At 30.2% G+C, this 19,469-nt stretch overlaps 1 protein-coding gene across 1 annotated transcript; it reads left to right on the forward strand.

Moving 5' to 3' along the window:
- Window positions 1-5,048: 5,048 nt before the first annotated feature.
- Window positions 5,049-17,628, forward strand: LOC7462944 (sulfite exporter TauE/SafE family protein 3). The gene is made up of 12 exons (XM_024590153.2): window positions 5,049-5,621; window positions 5,880-6,039; window positions 6,304-6,504; window positions 6,585-6,649; window positions 6,837-6,864; window positions 6,950-7,032; window positions 7,102-7,188; window positions 7,284-7,334; window positions 12,250-12,471; window positions 12,940-13,033; window positions 13,190-13,330; window positions 17,292-17,628. Exons 1-12 carry the CDS (start codon window positions 5,400-5,402, stop codon window positions 17,375-17,377), a joined length of 1,440 nt encoding a protein of 479 aa, XP_024445921.1. The 5' UTR covers window positions 5,049-5,399; the 3' UTR covers window positions 17,378-17,628.
- The last annotated feature ends 1,841 nt before the right edge of the window (window positions 17,629-19,469 follow it).

A 19,469-nucleotide genomic window follows, 5' to 3' on the forward strand; every position in this document is an offset into this window, starting at 1 on the left:
TCATTAATTCTACTAGTATTTGTATTATTTTTCTTGATATTGTTTGATAATCTTTTTTTTTTATTAACGTGGATGTCCGGGTCAGTTTGCGTGCATCTCGACTAATCCCATTGGTCCTGAAGTTAACGACCATGCAAGCCTCTAGTGACCCTGAGATTTGTGGGATTCGAAATGGTGACTTCTAAAGAGCAAATTTAGAACTTAACCAGTTGAACTACAGTTTTAGGGTTATATTGTTTGATATTGTTTGATAATCTTATCCTAACTAGATGTTGAAATGTACGGAAATATAATGCTATCTATTTTATTAAATGATATTTTTTATTAAGTTCATAATAAGCAAACTAAAACAAATTACGAAATCTAATTCTCAATTAATCAAATGTTAAATGATGAAATTGAGAAAAAAAAAATCAATTAGAAAAAAAAACTCAAGTCAATCGAGTTAACTAATCAAACATGTGGTCTGAGTTATAAAATTGAAATAACCGCATAAAAAGTAAATTGAAAAAAAATATAAAGTCCAATCCTCAATAAATCTAATGTTGAAGGATGAAATTGAAATTCAAAAATCGATTAAAGAAAAAACTAAAAAAATGACTCGAGTTAACTCAAGTTGACTTGCTAAACCCATTACCCGAGTCACGAGATAGAGATAACCTCATAAAAAGCAAATCAAAATAAATAACGAAGCCTAATTCCCAACTAACCTAGTGTTGAAGAATGAAATTGAGAAAATAAGTCAATTAGAAAAAAAAAACAACTTGAGTCAACCAACTTAACTTATCAAACTCGTGGTCCGGGTCATGAGACTAAAACAACTTTATAAAAAGTAAATTAAAAAAATTATAAAACTCAATCCTCAATAAACCTATTGTTGAAGGATTGAATTGACAATAAAACTAGAACTAGAGAGAGAGAGAGAGAGAGAGAGAGAGAGAGAGAGAGAGAGAGAAACACTATTCCAGTGAATATAGTTTTTTGGGGTACAATAAAATTCCCTCCTCTTTTAATTTTTTGTTATCTCGTAAAACTTGTGACCCGAGTCATAATACGAGAATAACTTTGTAGAAAGCAAATCAAAATAAATTACAAAGCCTAATTCTCAATCAATCCAATGTTGAAGGATAACATTGAGAAAATAAGTTAATTAGAAAAAGAAAAAAAAACTCGAGTTAACTTGTGAAACTTGTAGTCTAGGTCATGAGATTGTGATAGTCTTAAAAAATTAAATTAATAAAAAAAATTATGAAGTTTAGTCCCCAATAAACCTAATGTTGAGGGATGAGATTAAAATTGAAAAAAAAATAGATTGAAAAAAAAATAAAAAAACTCAATAAATCAATGTTGATCGACAAAATTGAAAAAAAAAATAAGCAAAGAAAAGGATGTCAACCCTTTTCAAACCTATGACCCGAGTTATTAGACCAAAAACATCATATATGGAAATACCATGAATCTCAATCCCCATCAAATGAAACACTATAGGATAAAATTGAAAAAATATACACCTGAATTGAAGGATGAAACTAAAAGCACCAATACATGATAAAAAAAAATTGAACACGTGGAATTTTTCAACGTGTTTTTTTACATAAGAAAATCATAAATATAAATATAAAAATTTATGCACGTATTGAATTAAATAAATCACGAACCAATTATGTAAATAAATGTAAAAAGTTATTAATAATAAATAAAAAATATAATTGGAAAAATTGATTGACAAACATAAATCAAGATATTTAATATCGCAATATGGATCATTTACCTGATTGTGTTTAATGAACTTATTTATTTAAATTAATTTATAATAGAAATTGACACACATATAAAATTTATTAATAAAATAAAAGAAAGAAAATACTATGTAATACTGCACATATTAAAAATATTATAAAAAATAAATAACTAATCTATATAAAATATTAAAAAAAAAGTTACAATGATTCATACTAATCTCTTAAAAAATTCAATACATCCAATATAATAAAAAAATAATTGCTATTAAAAAAAGGGTAAATAAACCAAAAAAAGCACATAGAAGGGGTATTAATTAAAACATAAATTTAAAAATTATCTTAAAAAAATATAAAAAAGATATTAATTAAAAAAATAAAAATTAAAAAAAAAAGAAATGATGTCAGGCATTGATGAGCCTGGTAAGTCAGGACAAACATCTGGCCTAGCAAGAAAAGGCTCGTGCGGGACTTAAGTTTTAACCAAGATGAGGGGATTAGAAAAGATGAGGGTATTTATTTTTTAATATACTTTTAAAATGAACTTTGCAAACCAATTTGAAAGTTGTCGTGTATTTTACTTATTTTTTTTCACTTCAATTCTCTATCTTTCAATACAACCCATCCTCCCAAAAAATATGCAATCGGGTTATAATTTGAGTTGAAAATAACTTAATTGTACAAAATAAAAATTCAAGGATCAAATTAATTTTTTTTTAAACCTCTATCTCTTTTAGTTTTATATATATATTCACTCTTTTATAACATAAGTGGCCTCCATTGAATAACAATCAAACAAGCATATTTATTAGTGTCGCTTGCCTTATGTGAGACCCGCCTGGGGTCACTCTTCTGTCCCCATCCCCTCTACTCCACTTAAAATTAATTACAGATAATTTGTATTTGACTAATAATAACTTATAATCATCTGGATTGTTAATAATTTCACACAAAAATCTCATGCAAATAGTGTGATCATTACTATTTTTTTTTAATCAAAGGCTAATTATTTAAAATTTATTAGATTTATCAAATAGTGTGATCATTACTATAAAATTTATTATATTATAGGTGTTTACATTAGTTTATATGAAAATCTAGTAAGAAAGATTTATATGTAAATCATTTTCCCTCATAATTGCTACACTTAGTGATATTTAAAAGAGTTTAAGTATTTTTAATATTATATTATTGATAGACTAAAATTACTTATGTAAATTACTATTTAGTTTTTTTTTTTTTGGTAATAATCGGGGCTAATAAGCCCTTCTAAATTGAACGAGTACCAGTAGACCCAATCAGGTCATAATAAAATAAGGGATAAAGCCCCGACGGTGGTTCTTCTAACACATCTGATCCCCTGTCTAATAAATCCCTACTTAGCCCATAATTTGCCAACCAATCGGCCACACAATTGGCCTCCCTATACACATGATAAGTTGTTACTTCCCAATCCCTCCCTAACATATCTTTAATCTGCATAATTATATTATAATTCCTGTCCACTCTCACACTATCCCCATTAATGAGACCCACTACAACTTTGGAATCGGATTCCAAATCCACCTTCCTAAACCCTCTATCCCATGCAAGTTGAAGCCCAACATAGACCGCCCATAACTCTGCATTAACTGACGAACAAATATCAATATTCCTTGCAAAACCCCCTATCCACGCTCCCAAATGTTCTCTAATCACTCCCCCAGCACCTGCCACTCCTGGATTTCCTTTGCTGCATCCATCCACGTTTAGCTTGATCCGCTCTTCTTGTGGGTATTTCCACCCAACCTGAGTATCTTCCTTACTGCTTCTTCCCTCATCATTACCATGCCTTTGAGTAAACTCAGTATCCCGGACCATTCTTTTTATAGCAAGAATAGCCCTAAACCAATTACCCTGATCTACTCCAAACACTCTATTGCACCTTTCTTTCCAAATATACCATAGAGCTATTCCGAATTCCAACGACCAAGCCCCATGATCCGTATTTCTATTTCTGGCGAACATATTTTATACCAGCCATGCATACCAATTTTGACTGAAGAATAACTCTCTATTCTCTACCTTTACGAACACCTCCCAAATTTTGCGAGCTTTAGGGCAATCGCGCAACGCATGGGTTAATGTTTCCACTTCAGTACCACAATGATCACAAAATCTATTAGCTGTTAAATGTCTCCGATATCTCAGGTCATTGGTCATAATAGAATTATGGGCTACCGTCCAAAGAAACACTTTGATACGCTCCATGCCTTGCCACTTTCTAATCAACCTCCAAATAGGGTCATGATCCATCTCCCCCCTTTCCTCTAAAATCATATAAGCAGTTCGGACTGTAAGCTTTCCATTTGAAGAATGATCCCAACCCACCGTGTCGTCTATTCCATCTTGCATTGGTGGAGTGTATCCAACAATGCTCATCACAATTTGCATAGGAATTAGATGGGCAAACACATCCCATTTCCAATTGCCCCTATCGTCCACCATATCAGCCACCGTATAATCAAGAGTCTCTACCTGCACCTCCCTCTCTAAATGATTAATGATAGGCCCATAACTCTCCAACCAACTGTCTCTCCAAAATAAAATCCGTTTGCCATTCCCTACATTCCAGGTTGCATTCTGGTTCACCGTGTCCCATTCTTTACAAATGGCCTTCAACAACACTGAGTCAGACGGTATTGCCACCGGATTACCTTCCCTTCTCCTAGTGCTCATATACTTGTCCTTTAGAACTTTTACCCAAAGATGATTCTCCTTCATCATTCCCCAAGCCAATTTCATTAAAAAAGCTCATATACTATTTAGTTAATTAAGTGTGGTTTGATGACATAATAATAATAATAATAATAATAATAATAATAATATTGAGAGGTGTAACTCAACTGGTCAATCTCTGAGTTTGCTCCTTATAGGTCATCAATTCGAGTTTTACAAATCTCAGAACCACTGAGAACTTATATAGTCGTTAACTTCAGGACCTGTGAGATTAGTTGAGATACGCACAAACTGATCCGAACACCCACGTTAATCAAAATAATAATAATAATAATAATAATAATTTTGATTAGGGATCTAATTATTTGTTTATGACCTAATATTTATAAAAACTCAAGTGTCCCAAATAATATATATTTTAAAATGAATACGTGACATGGATAACACGTTTAATTTTGGTACAAAGAAATGCAGCCATCAAGTTTTTTTTTTTAAAAAAACGAAGCCACAATTAGATGAAAATATTGCCCATTGATCTTATAAAGAGCAAGTGATTCGACGCCGATGATTGGATCACATCTATAAAGTTATTCACTACTCATAATTTACTCCGCTCCAAGGCTCCAACCATATTCAGAGCACCAAAGAAACAGTACACACTCTCTCTTTTTCCCTCAAAACCTTCTTGGTCACTTACTGTCTTTAAGAATCCATCAGCTCATAACACTTAGGAATCACTTCTTGGCTTTAAGAATATATCAGCTTACAACACGTAGGAGCATAGCAGTTACTAACGTCTCCTTTCCCTTTTCTCTCCTTTCTCTTCTGGTGTTTTCTTCTTCGGCTAAGACAAACTAACCATTTGCATGCGTCAGTCTTGTTTCTTTGTAAGGAAAGACATTTAAAGACAAGCACTTTCAGAGAGCATTCAGGATCTTATAAATGGCTGAATTTGGAGGGAAATGGAGGGGTTTGAAATCGGTGTTGATGGTTTTGATCAACTTTTTGTTAGCTTTTGTGTTTGTTTCAGCTGAAAGAGGCTTGACACGTGAAGCAACATCTGCAAGAACGGATGAAACTGGAGATTCTGTATCAAGTTATGTTCTCAAAGCTGTGAGTTGTTTATGGCAGCCTGATCAACGAGGTTATCAACATGTTTGGCCGGTAAAAATCCTGATACCCTTTTCTCAAAGAACATTTAGTGTTCATTAAAATAAAAAGAAATGAAAAGATGGGTGACTTTCTATGTACTGGTTATTTAATTAGTCGGTAGCAGATATGTAGAAGGCACATTTTTTTTTGTTGGATTGAGTGCTTATTTTGTGGATGGAATCAAAAAGTGCTTGACTTGTATGGTTTTTGGTTTAATTGTTGATAAATACTTTATGTGAGTTTGATATATATGAATGTTTTTGCGAGCAGGAAATGAAATTTGGTTGGCAAATTGTTTTGGGTTCAATCATTGGATTCTTGGGTGCTGCCTTTGGGAGTGTAGGTGGTGTTGGTGGCGGCGGCATTTTCGTTCCCATGCTTAGCCTAATTATTGGGTTTGATCCTAAATCTGCAACAGCTATTTCTAAATGTAAGAAACCATCGAATTTTCTGTGTAAATATGGGTTCCTTTAATTTGTTTTTAAGCCACTCTTCCCCATTATAGAAAAAGGAAAACCTTTTTGATTCATGTGGTTAGTTCAGCTTACGGAAAATTAGCCTATCTACTGTGATTTATCAGTTTGACTAATGGATTTGTGTGAACAGGAACGCAGCATTCACAAAGGCTTGTTTGTCAGAAAATTTCATATGTTACTAGCAAAGTAATGGATTTTAGTGTATATAATTTTGGCAGGTATGATTATGGGTGCAGCAGTTTCAAGTGTTTACTATAATCTTAAGCTAAGGCACCCAACGATTGACATGCCCATTATTGACTATGATTTGGCTCTGCTCATCCAACCAATGCTTATGCTTGGTATTAGTCTAGGTGTTGCTTTAAATGTGATTTTTGCAGACTGGATGGTCACAGTACTGCTCATTGTTCTTTTCACAGGTAAATGTTAGCTGAATTTCATTCCCTTTCACTCATGTTTCTTTCTTCTAATTCTTTTTGCTGATTGCAATTGTTTGTAGTTACATCAACAAAGGCATTCTTCAAGGGCGTTGAAACATGGAAAAAGGAAACAATAATGAAACGTGTAATCTCATCAACCTGTTCTTAATTTATGCTTAGGGTTTGTGCCTGCACAAACTGCATTTTGAACTGAACTCCTTTCATTGCCTATGAAAGGAATGCTCTATGACTAGACTTCTGCATGGTTATGTGTTAAAAACATGTAAATTTAAGTCTAACCATTTGAATCACACTTTTTGCTCCCATTATAGGAGGCTGCGAAGCATTTGGAGTCCAATGGTGAGTTCACTTCCTTTTTCCTTTTTTTTTTTTTTTCCGGGAAGTCCAGCAAGTACTGATCCCTGCTCGTTAATATCTTTCTCAGGTACCGATGCCGGGGAAGTGGAATACAAGCCTCTTCGTGGCGGCCCGAGCAACAGCCCTCAAAAGGAGACCAAGGAACTAGAGGTGAGAATACTTTGTTTGCTGAAATCAGCATCAAAGAGTCCTCAAAACTAATACAATTTATTACTGTAGATCACTGTTTTTGAGAATGTTTACTGGAAGGAACTTGGACTTCTTGTTTTTGTTTGGGTTGCATTCCTCGTGCTGCAGATTGCAAAGGTTTTGTTGTGCTTTGATTACATTCTACCTTTTTTTTCCTAGCTTATATTAAATCAATGTCTAAATGATGAGAGATCCTGATCTTTTGCTCGCAGGAGAGTACATATACCTGTTCGATAGGATATTGGGTGTTAAACTTGTTACAGGTACTTTTATCGCAGTAGTTGTCTCTATCCTTTCATCTTTTTGTGCATTTATGTTTGTGCCTGCATGTGAATCTAGTAATAGTAACGATCTAATGATCTTGCATGCTTGGGAATTGATTTTTGAATGTTATATTTGATGTGAAAATATTTAAATAAAATTATTTGAGAGTTTTTATAGACATACATGAAGTAAAGCTTTATTAAATTTATTTACCTTCATGTTTGCAAGTTATTTCTTGCATGCTTGGGAATTGATTTTTGAATGTTATATTTGATGTGAAAATATTTAAATAAAATTATTTGAGAGTTTTTATAGACATACATGAAGTAGAAGCTTCATTAAATTTATTTACCTTCATGTTTGCAAGTTATTTCTTGCAATTCCTTTTTCATTGTCCTTCCTTATCATAATGATGACAAATGTTCTCGTCTTTCTTGAGACTTTTAACAGGTTTGTTTGCTTTAAAGACATCATTCTTATTCTTTTTATCCTTCTTATTAGACATTTTAGAAGACTAAACAAGAAGAGTTGAACTTTTTTTCCTTTTTAAGAGCCCTTCAACAATCATAAACATATTAAACAATTCACGCAATATACTATCCAACTTGTTCATATAATAGTTCATAATGAATTACAAAAAGCGTTAGGGTAATGACTCCAAGACTAAGTTAACACTTAACTCATGATCCATGACAAAACCCAATTGACCCAATTTCTCAATATAGCTTGTCATTTGCAAAACATAGGTGTTCATCGAAGAACTATTTGCCATCTTGCAGTAGATCAATTTCTTAGAGGTCTCATATCTCTCAATTATACTAGCCTCATCAAACAATTATTTGAGATACATAATTATAGTATAAGCATCCATTTTCTCATGCTGTTTTTAAAGTTCAGGTGACATACTAGCTAACTTCACATATGTAGCATGTTCATCGTCATTAATATGATGTTGATTTTCATTTCTAACTTCTTTTCCAGCATCATCAGCGAGGGCATTTGGAATTAAATTTTCAAGAACATGCAACCTATTTTCTTGCTTGAGAACAATTCTTATATTTCAGTGTCAATCTAAGAAATATGATCTGGTCACTTTGTTAACATAAAGTTTGCTTCGTAGGGATATTTTACTACTCATTTTAATCTACCAACCTATTTATATAAAGATAGAGCGTTTTAGTTTCATGGATACATATTTAAATTCAAATTTAGATAAGGTTTGTAATCCTAATTTGGTCTTCAATTTTTTTTTTCTTGTAAATTAATAGCCCTTATTAATTCAGAAAATCTTGTTTAGATTTTTCTAGTAGGCTAGGATCCCATTTAATTTATGTGACCTTGAGTGACTCATCAAATCAAAATAAATTAAATTAAGTAGATAATATAGTTTATCAATTAGATCTCCATATGACTCCTAGATCAGTTAGGTGACAACTCTTTGTCTAAACATATCTTATATGTTTTGCCTAATCCATACCTCTAACTTTATATGAATATAAGTGACTTATTCAAATCATACAAGTTAGTTAAGTAGGACCCGATTTTATAGCATTAAACATATTCAATTAACGATCATCTTGGACGACTCAATAAATTATCCATGAATAGAATTCTGGTTTTATGAGTATAAAATTGGAAGGAAATTATTCATGTTCTCAACATGTACTTAATATATTAATGATGGATTTATTATCAATTAATTAGGTCTTATACATAACATGACATAAAAACATATACATTTCATACATAACAATTTATATATAAATATACACCTCTAGCATGCCATTCTAATTGAATGATTACAAACATATCTAAACTAATTCCCTCGAGCCACTGAAAGAAATTAGGTGGTTAAAACCTAGGTAGCTGCTATAAATCTTCATAAGTCCTTTGCGAGCATCATGGTTGTATCCTTCATCACTATTCTTTCTTCATTTTAGATTACAAAATAATTTTCCTTTCTAAGTTTTTACATTTCTAAATTATATAAAATTTACATAATTAATTAAGAAATCTCAAGTTATATTCAAGGGAAATTATATGAGAAAAGAATTTTACAACCCAGAAGAAAAAAAAAAAAAAAAAGAGGCAAAACACGCATACTCTATTTAATATTACAACCATTCAACCATAAAAACACAATCACATTAGTCTTTAATGTCATAATCACCCATCATGTATAAAAATATTTTAATATTATGATAAATTACATTGCATGCTTCAATTCTAATTATTGGCTTTATGTGCTACTATGAAATAATATTTCTAACACATAAAAATATTCAATCAAATCTAATTTGATATTTTCCCAAACAAAACAAATTTTATTTAACAAAAATTCCATGACAAACATTTTTAGAATTTAATAAGAAAATTAATCAAATGAAATATTTAATTAATATCCTAAACTATTTTAGGATTAATTAAATAAAATTTTTAGGCTTATAAACTCTCTTTGTTTTAGAAAAATTATTTTTTTCTAAACATTATTTCATCAAAAAATTTAATTAAATCCTAATACAATCAGGATATTACAAAACTTAAAAATTCAATTCATTCCCAATCCTATTAGAAAAATTAATTCTATAATCAATTTAATAGAGGTTTCAATTTTAAAATATAAAATTAAGATTTTATACAAGGAGGAGCAGAATTATAATTCTATCCTAAAAGCCAAAATATAATAAGAATAAATAGCCAAGGTAAATTCATAAATTAAACCCCCAAAACCCAATTGTAAATAATTATAAATGACAGGGGTATAATCATAATTTTACCTTTAAACTCTCTTTCTTCATGCTTTGGCCGGCACTACCGGTGGCTGGAGTAACAGCAGCCAACGCTACCACTGTGAGCCAGCAACGCAAGGGACTGCCTCTCGTGTTGGGCTTCCACTACCGCCAGTAGCAACCCATAGGCTGCTGCCTCTAGCACTCATGGTAGCCACCCAATTGTTTTTTAAGATTTCAGCCAGATTCAAGAAATCCGACAAGATCTAGCTGGAACAATAGAGAATATCATTTTTTATTAGAAAATCACGAGAGAAAAAATAATTTTGCATATAAAATTAATTCAAAATTAACACCAATAATATTTGAAACATGCAAACAACAACCCTAATTGTATAACGATGGCTTTGATACCACTATTGGGTTCCCGAATGTCATATACGCAACATAAACAATAAAACAAAATTATTCGGGAGTCCCTAGGATCCCATTAGACATATCTAGAGTTGTTTAGAGATTTATTACCTGAAGATCATATTTTCTTAGGCTTTGAATAATTCTTTAAAGGTTGGGTTGTCGCAGACTACAAATCGTTTAATTGTGCGGCCTCCAACGGTAATTCACATGAACCACCAATAAAAAATCTCTTACCTCCTTATTTCAGAGAGAGGGATTGCTATGCCTATAATACTAGTTTTTTTATTATGTGACTTACGTAATTTTTTCTATCTAACAGACAACTGCTTAAAAATAAGAGGCATAACTTACTATTTATAGGAAAATATGAAAAACCCTATAAATTAACAAAATATCAATTTGCCCCCTCAATAATATCCATATATTAATTCAAGATAATTTTAGAAATTAATTCAATCAAGTCCTTACTTGATTTTTCTATGTCTAGAAATATAGTTCATGTATGAATTATATTCTAGTCCTTAATTTCTAAAATATATTTTAATCAATTCATACTTAATTAAATCATCCTAGTTTAATTTTTGACTAATGGTTCTTAATGTCTGTGACCCATTAGATTCTTAATATGTTGGCCCAAATATAAATTATAATTATAATTAAATAGGATTAAATAAATTAAATAATTTAATTTATTATCAATTTAATAATTGATTAATTTATATTTGAAGATCAGATGCATCGTCTAGCAATGTGTCATGATCCCCCAAATATTAGAAAAGTCATTAGTGGTTTGACTTAACGTTTCAATGACTAGTTTCTCAGTGTAATTACTATCATGTCATCAATAATGTTCTAATTTAACATTAAAGTATGGAGTATGACTGCCATATTAAATCCTATTTATTCTCTACATAATAGTCATTGATCATTTGAATAAAATTTAAAATCCTTTTCAAATCTCCTTCCATATTGGCTAAAGATTTCTCAGTCAATAGTATTTGAGAATAGATGAAACATTTTTTTAAATTCACCTAGAGTGATGAATCCTTTCTTGATTACTCAAGTACCTTCATATAGTTCATATTATACCCAATATCTGCCCTTTTGCTACCTCAATTATGATAACATGTAACAGGATCATAACATAACATTTTTTTATATAAGATAACTTATAGATCTCAAGTATAAGGATCACTTACACAATCGTTACGTGAGCCTTTCTAAACATAGATGATCTCTCCACATGAAATTCTCATGCGGGTTAGTTTACTGTACATGTCTTATAACAAGTATCTACATATTAGTTCTAAGTATCCTTTATACTTAAGTTTATGAGAATAATTGTTTTATTTTATAAAGAAAAGAATATAATATGTATCAGTTTTTACGGCTCTAATAAATGCCCAGTATTTAAAAGAGCATCGACCATGAACATTTTAGAAATAATGTTTTGATGCAATAGGAATCACATAATTATAACAACTTTATAATTTTCTTTGCAAAACATTTTTGTCTCATGAACTTTATCTTTACTCTAGATTCATAAATCAAAAATTAGATTTATTAATCTAATATTACATTAATATTAAAGATAAATTAAGTTTTTATTAATAATAAATATATATTCATATTAATATAATAATAATACGTGTAACCAACCAATTAGCTATAGGGAATATTAAACTAACATTGATATCACAGCATCTGTCCTTCTCTTTAGTAAAACAGTTGGAAAATTTGTTTGAATCATCCTTTCTGTGGTTTCCAGATCCCAGTTTCTGTTGGGGTTACACTCTATGAAGTAGTCAGCCTGTACAAGGGACGCAGAGTAGTTGCATCCAAGGGAGATGAGGGCACAAATTTCAGAGTCCTTCAGCTCATGACGTATTGTGCCTTCGGTGTGCTGGCTGGAGTAGTAGGCGGGCTGCTTGGATTAGGAGGAGGATTTATCATGGGTCCACTATTTTTGGAGCTCGGAGTCCCTCCTCAGGTTAGCTTGCTTTGTTTCATTAGATGCTCGAAAGAATAAAAATGAATAAGTTCGCAATCACCATAATTCTGAACCTGCTGATCAAGTCCTTCTTGTTAATCATAATGGCTGGCTTTGTGAACTTGATTAAGTTTGCATGGTAGTTTTGATGTTGCCTTAGCATGGAATTCAGCTATCCAGCTTCTGCTCTGAGAATAACCAGGATAAGTAAGCAAAATGATTTGCGAAGCAGATTTACCCGTGGCTGGCTAGAGAGCATATTCATGGCTTCTGTTTTAACCTAACCAAAGACTTCCGCCATACTCCTTAGAATTATCTGTATTTATTCCTGATATAAGTATCTGTGGACATTTTCTGAATTATGACTAAACTTAAATATCATACTCTTTAGAATTATATGTTGGCAGGCAGGCCACAAAGCCATATGAAGGGCAAAATAATCTTAATTGCTTCACGACTTGTGTCCAGGTCTCAAGTGCGACTGCCACCTTTGCCATGACTTTCTCGTCATCCATGTCTGTTGTAGAATACTACCTTCTGAAACGTTTTCCTGTTCCTTATGGTAAGAGTGCACACAACGTCCATACAACTTCTTTTACAAGTTTAATCTGCTTTTTCTCTTCGCCTCAGCAATCTAAAGACGTTATTTTCCGAAAGTATATTGGAATGTAGTTTGTGTGCGTTCCAATGGACTTACATATTTCAAATCTTCTGGCAGCTGTTTACTTTGTCGTTGTTGCTACATTTGCTGCGTTCACTGGGCAGCATATTGTGAGAAGGTTGATCATTGTGTTTGGAAGGGCTTCTCTTATCATCTTCATTCTAGCTTTTACTATATTTGTCAGTGCAATTTTACTGGGTGAGTTCTTCTATTTCTTATCATTTAGGGTCTGGAATTATGATCTAAATTCTTTTTGGAAATTATTATTATTTTGTAAATTTATAAATTTTTATTGAAATAAAAAATCATTTACATAAAATATGATCACATAAAAATATATATGCGTAAAATTTTAAAAATCTAAGCATAGGATTTATATGACCAGCAAATATATATAAAAAATCATGTAACATAATAAATAAATATCAAAAGGAAATTAAGGAATTTAACATTGTTGTCAATATTGAATCTTTTGTTCTTACAATCTGAATGTAATTATCTTTTAGGAATTCAATAACACCACTTTGAAAATATGCATTTCTTTTTAAAATCTATATACTTAATGGAATTAACTCCATTTTCTCTCTACAAAGATGAATTTTTAAGATCTAAAGTGATAGAATAAATAGAATAACAAATCTTAGAAAAACTAACATGAAAGGAAAAAAGAACTTAAAAAGTTTCTTAATTCCTATTCACCTCTCCAAGACATTTATTATAGGACTTGGAAACTAAAATGTTAATTACTTATAATTTATAAAAGATTATTAATTATGATGAATGTTCATAATTAATAAATATTCATGAATGTTCATAGTTCATGAAAATTTATAAATAAATTCATTCTTATTACATCATATTTAATACATTGATTCATGTACTAAGACTTTTTAGAAATTAAAAATTACTGATCAAATAAGGACTTAATAACAAAAAATATTTTTCATTATCCAAAGCTAAACTCAAACTTATGACCCATAAACCTATAACCCATCACAACCCAACCCATAAAACAATATTTGGTTTGAAACTCTTGCCACCTAAAGGCTATTTGAGAACAACTTATCATTCACATTAATTGATTTTTAAAATATATTAATATTCCATGTTAAAGTACTTATGTTGGATTATAAAATCAAACATGGTTTTAATCTTAATTATGAATGGATCTCACATTTAATTTGGCCTTAAAAATGCCCAATGCATGATTTATAAAACCAATTCAAACAGTCCCTCATATGAATGAAAATTGTTTCATCAGTCTAAAGACTTAAAGAAGTCGTAGAGAGAAAATTGAAGTGGTAGATCACTATATCAAGACATATAGTTTTTAACTTTGAACCTCACTTAGTGAAATACTATCAGATTTACTCAACTAAATAATGAACACGATGTCTTGAATTATTCAGTCTTTTATATAAACTAAGACAATAATAATCATAGTTCTTTACTTAGAGATTTCATTTGGTTCTCATTGTTGAGTTCATTTTGGTTCTAAACAACTCGATTCATAAATACTTTAGAGAATTCAATTTTTATCAAAATTCTAAAAAAAAAAAACCACATTTCTCACTCATATAGGTGATCTTTCATTAAAAATACTATGTTATACTTCATTTGGTATACCAAGATATGAATATTATTAAAAACACAACTCACCATTTGTCATTTTGCAGCTAACACTTATTTCATTATAGGAATAAGTAGGAAATAATAATTTTCAAGTGCTACCAAGAATGTTATATGATTTAATTTTTTATTTTAACCTAGATCTTGGAAACTCCATTAAACTGAGTATGGTTACTATCATTAAACTCTTTAACCTCCAAGCACCATAGAGTACATTATTGAGGGTAAGAAGTTTTCAAAAGTCATTTTCAGAATAACCTTACTCATAATACCATGAAGGTTAATAAGTTCTCCATGTATAAGTTTTCACCTTCCATTGTAAATGAAAAACATCATCTTCTCGGAACACACGTGTCTTGTCACCAATATCATCAACCCATCATTGATCATGATTATTGACTAGATTGACTTTGAAAACAACAACTAATTTATATATACTTAAGACTTAATTTGTGAGATGATCAACCTCAGTGACATCGACTTGAGATCTCTGGGTTCCTTTGTTCACCTTTATTTCTGCAACCTTGATCAAGTGCCCAATCTTGTTGTAAATAAAGTATTTTTCATTGAACCTCTTGGCAATTCCTTTCCCTTTCATAATAAGCTTTTTCTTTTTATTTTTATTGTGGAATCTCACCACCTGTTCCATAATAATTTCTTTAAAGGAACTAAAAGAGTTGACTCTTTTTTTGGACAACTTATTGTCCATTTCTATTCTCAATCTTAAAATGAAGTCTTCAACCCCCATTTCCTTGCACTTGTGTTTAAGATAGTTCTTGAGTTTTTTTTAAGATGATGATAATCTTTCAATGATTGCAGACACTTGAAATGATTCATTTAGTGACATACCTTTAGCATGTATATCACACAAGATGAGTTGAAACTCTTGAACATAGCTCACAATAGTTATTGAATCAACCATTTTGAAACCTAGAAATTTACTGACTATGAATTTCATCATGTTGGCGTCTTTAGCATTATACTTCTTGTCCAAAGCTTCTCACAATGCCTTTGCACTTTTAATTGAACTATGCACACCATCTAATGTATTGTCTAATCCATTCAAGATGTAGTTTTTGCACATGACATTATTGTGATACTAAGCATCCATAATTGTCATTGTAGTAGGATCATATTCATCATCTGATAGTTTTGGCACTTCTTCGGTCAAGAACTTTGTCAAACTCAAGGTGGCCAAATAAAATATCATCTTTCATTGCCACCTCTTAAAATTCATTCCATTAAACTTTTCATGTTTCTCATCATGCACCACAGAAGAAGGTGGTAGAATCTTCAATACCTAAGTAGTACTTGTCGAAACAACATTAAAGGAGACAACTAATTCTTAAGTAGAAGACATTATAAGATCTAAAAATAATAATAGCAAACAAGTACACCTTAAAATTGTTGGAAATTATTATTATTTGGTAAATTTTTAAATACTTGTTAAATGAAAAATCACTTGCATAAAATATGATCACATAAAAATAAACATGCATAAGATTTTAAAGATTTAAGCATAGGATTTATATAATCAACAAATATATATATATATATATATATATATATATATATATATATATATATATATATCATGCAACATAACAATTATTCAATCAAATAAATATTGAATTGAAAAACATGCTCTTCATAAAATTTAGGAGACTTGTTGAAGACAATCAAAAGGAAATAAGGAACTTGACATTGTTGCCAAAGATTGAATTCTTTGTTCTTAAGGTGTAATTATCTGTCACTTAGTGTAAACAATCCCAATGTAATTGCCTCCAAAGAATTCAATACAACACCTAGAAAAGATGCAATCTATAAATTTAATGGAATGAACTCAATTTTCTCTCTACAAAAATGGATTCTTAAGATCTAGAGTAAAAAAAAAAAAAAAAACAAGTCATAGAAAATACAACAACAAAGAAAGAAAAGAACTCAAGAAATTTCTTTATTCCCTTTTCATCCATCCAAGACACCTATTTATAAGACTTCAGAACCAAAATATTAATTACTCATAGTTCAAATATTCATAATTCATGAATTCTTATTAATTATGATGAATGTTCATTAATAACTATTTATGAATGTTCATAGTTCATGAAAATTCATAAATGCATTCACTCTTTTCACATCATAATTAATGTATTGGTTCATGTACTAAGACATTTTAAAGATAAAAAATTATGATCAAACATGAACTTAATAGAAAAAAATATTTTTGGTTAATCAAACTCAAGCTCAAATTTATAAGCTCACAAATCTACTGCTCAATCTATAAAAATATTTTGCATTTTAAACTTTTGTTATCTAAAAGTTCTCTAAGAATAATTTCTTATACAATTTTGATTGATTTTTAAAACATGTGAGTATTACATGTTAAAATACTCATGATCCAACATGATTTTAACCTCAATTATGAGTGACTGGCCTTAAAAATACCCAATACATGTTTTATAAAATCAATTTCAACAATTCTTTGAACTTTATGAATTTCTAAAATAACATTCCTTACTTTCTTTGGTAGGTGGTTTTGGCATATCGAACATGATTGGAAAGATTCATCGTCAAGAATACATGGGATTTGAAAACTTCTGCAAGTATGATGGCTAGCAATTTCTTACGGTTTAAGTTCTATTTGACATATTTAAATTTGCTTGTATTGTAATTTATTTAACGAGGCTATAAAAAAAAAATTTGTATGCTCCCTACCAACTCTTGGGCTTTAGTTGGAGGGATGTAGAAGTGAACATAAAAATTTCATTTTCTCAAGAACTTGTAAATGCTTTCCATGTCATACTCAACAACGTTGTTTGTGAGAAACATTAGTTGTGATGAGATAGATTGAAAGCATGCCATTTGATTTTGTTTCACAATCATAATTCCTACCAATAAATGTTGAGTTTATTTTTTAAAATAGTACAAATAAAATGACAATTATTTTTTTTGCAAAGTGGCATAGTTAGAAAAAAAAAAGGGTGCACAATTTAGATAATTACATCAAAGGAAGTAGTGCAACAAATAAAAATTAAATAGTTTATGTTATTTTCAATAGCACACTGCACTGCTAAAGTTAGTGCAACATAATTCGTTGTGCTATTTCAAAAAGTGAAATCTAATTTTTGTGTTCCTATAGGAAAACAAATAAATAAATGGTTGTGTTTTTAAAAATAGCGCAGCTCTTATACATATATATAATATTTTAAAGATTGTATTATTGGAATAGTAGCTTTGTTGTGTAAATGAAAATAACACCTTTAATAGTGTAACCTATTAAATTTTTATTAGTTATGTTATTTTAAGGAGTCCAAATACTTAGAACTACACTACTTTCTCAATTTGTTTTTCATAAATATCACACATATATGGCGTCGCGATAATTATCCTCATGGATCAAGATTTTTGATGGTGTGGAAAAAAAACAAGGAATTCTTGTTCTTTTTATGGTTTAAAAGATTTGGAGTAGTTACTTATTATTTTGTACACTAGAAACCTTAACTAGTCTTCAAAGTCTGGATAAGGGGATCACTTGTGTATAAGGAGCACAATTTTATTTTATTTTTTATCATTATTGTTATATTCACTTATAGCTTTAGGAATCTCAATATCATCTTCAACTTTAAAAGGTCTATGAGGTTCATTCTCTATAGATAGCCACAAATCATAATCAATAGATTTAAGATAGATAATCATTCTAATTTTTCAATATGTATAATCATTACCATAAAAACAAATATGGTCTAGATATAGATGATCTTTCATTTTGGAAATTATAACTAGTGGTTTCCATTATACTCAAAGTCTAAGTAAACTTTATAAATAAAAATTAAGCTTTGATACTAATTATTGTTCAAGAATTATAGCAACTATAACACCTAAGAGGAGGGTGAATAAGGTATATCACTAATATTTACAAATAATATATATTACTTCAAATAAACATAATAACCAACAATATAATTGAAGTGTTTAAAGTAAAGAGATAAGGGAGATAATTTGCAAACTTGTTTTTTCATGATTTGACAAGTTTACATCTACATCTTAAGTACCAAACTGTACTTGAATATTGTATTCCTTCACTAGACCAAGTTAAAGAGTACAATAGCCACATGATGAATCAACACTAAGATTTTTTCACTTGATGAATCCACACCAAGATCTTTCACCACTTGAAGATATTTCATTTTCAAGTATAAGTTCACAATTACTAATAGTTAAGTTCACAATATCAATTATGGAAAAAGGTAAAATGGTATAAAAGACTTTAAATTAATTGCAAAATGACCCTTAAAAATCTGAAAAATAATTAAAATTGAACTATTTGGCAAAACATAAAAAAACAGAAAATAAATGTTGTGAAAAATAGGTTTGGTGTGTTTGCCAAACATGATCTTAACTACAAAACACATGCTTAATTTTTTTTAAGAATATATTTGCCAAACACATCTTAAAAACCCAAATTGTTTTTTTTTTTCTATGACATATTTCGCTTTACCTAACAAGCCTTAGGCCTTAAAAGGCTAAACTCATTTGCCCAAAACCAACACAGACCTTGTCCAAGTAAATCATCTAGGCTTAAGGAAATGAACACGAGCCTTGTCAAGAAAAGCATATATGCAACCCACATTTTAAAAACTAATGGCTTTGAAAGTTTGACCCACAAACAAAACTAAATGCTACATCATTGTTTTTGAAAGATCAAAAT

Source organism: Populus trichocarpa, chromosome 18, assembly GCF_000002775.5.
Source record: "Populus trichocarpa isolate Nisqually-1 chromosome 18, P.trichocarpa_v4.1, whole genome shotgun sequence".
Classification (NCBI taxonomy): domain Eukaryota; kingdom Viridiplantae; phylum Streptophyta; class Magnoliopsida; order Malpighiales; family Salicaceae; genus Populus; species Populus trichocarpa.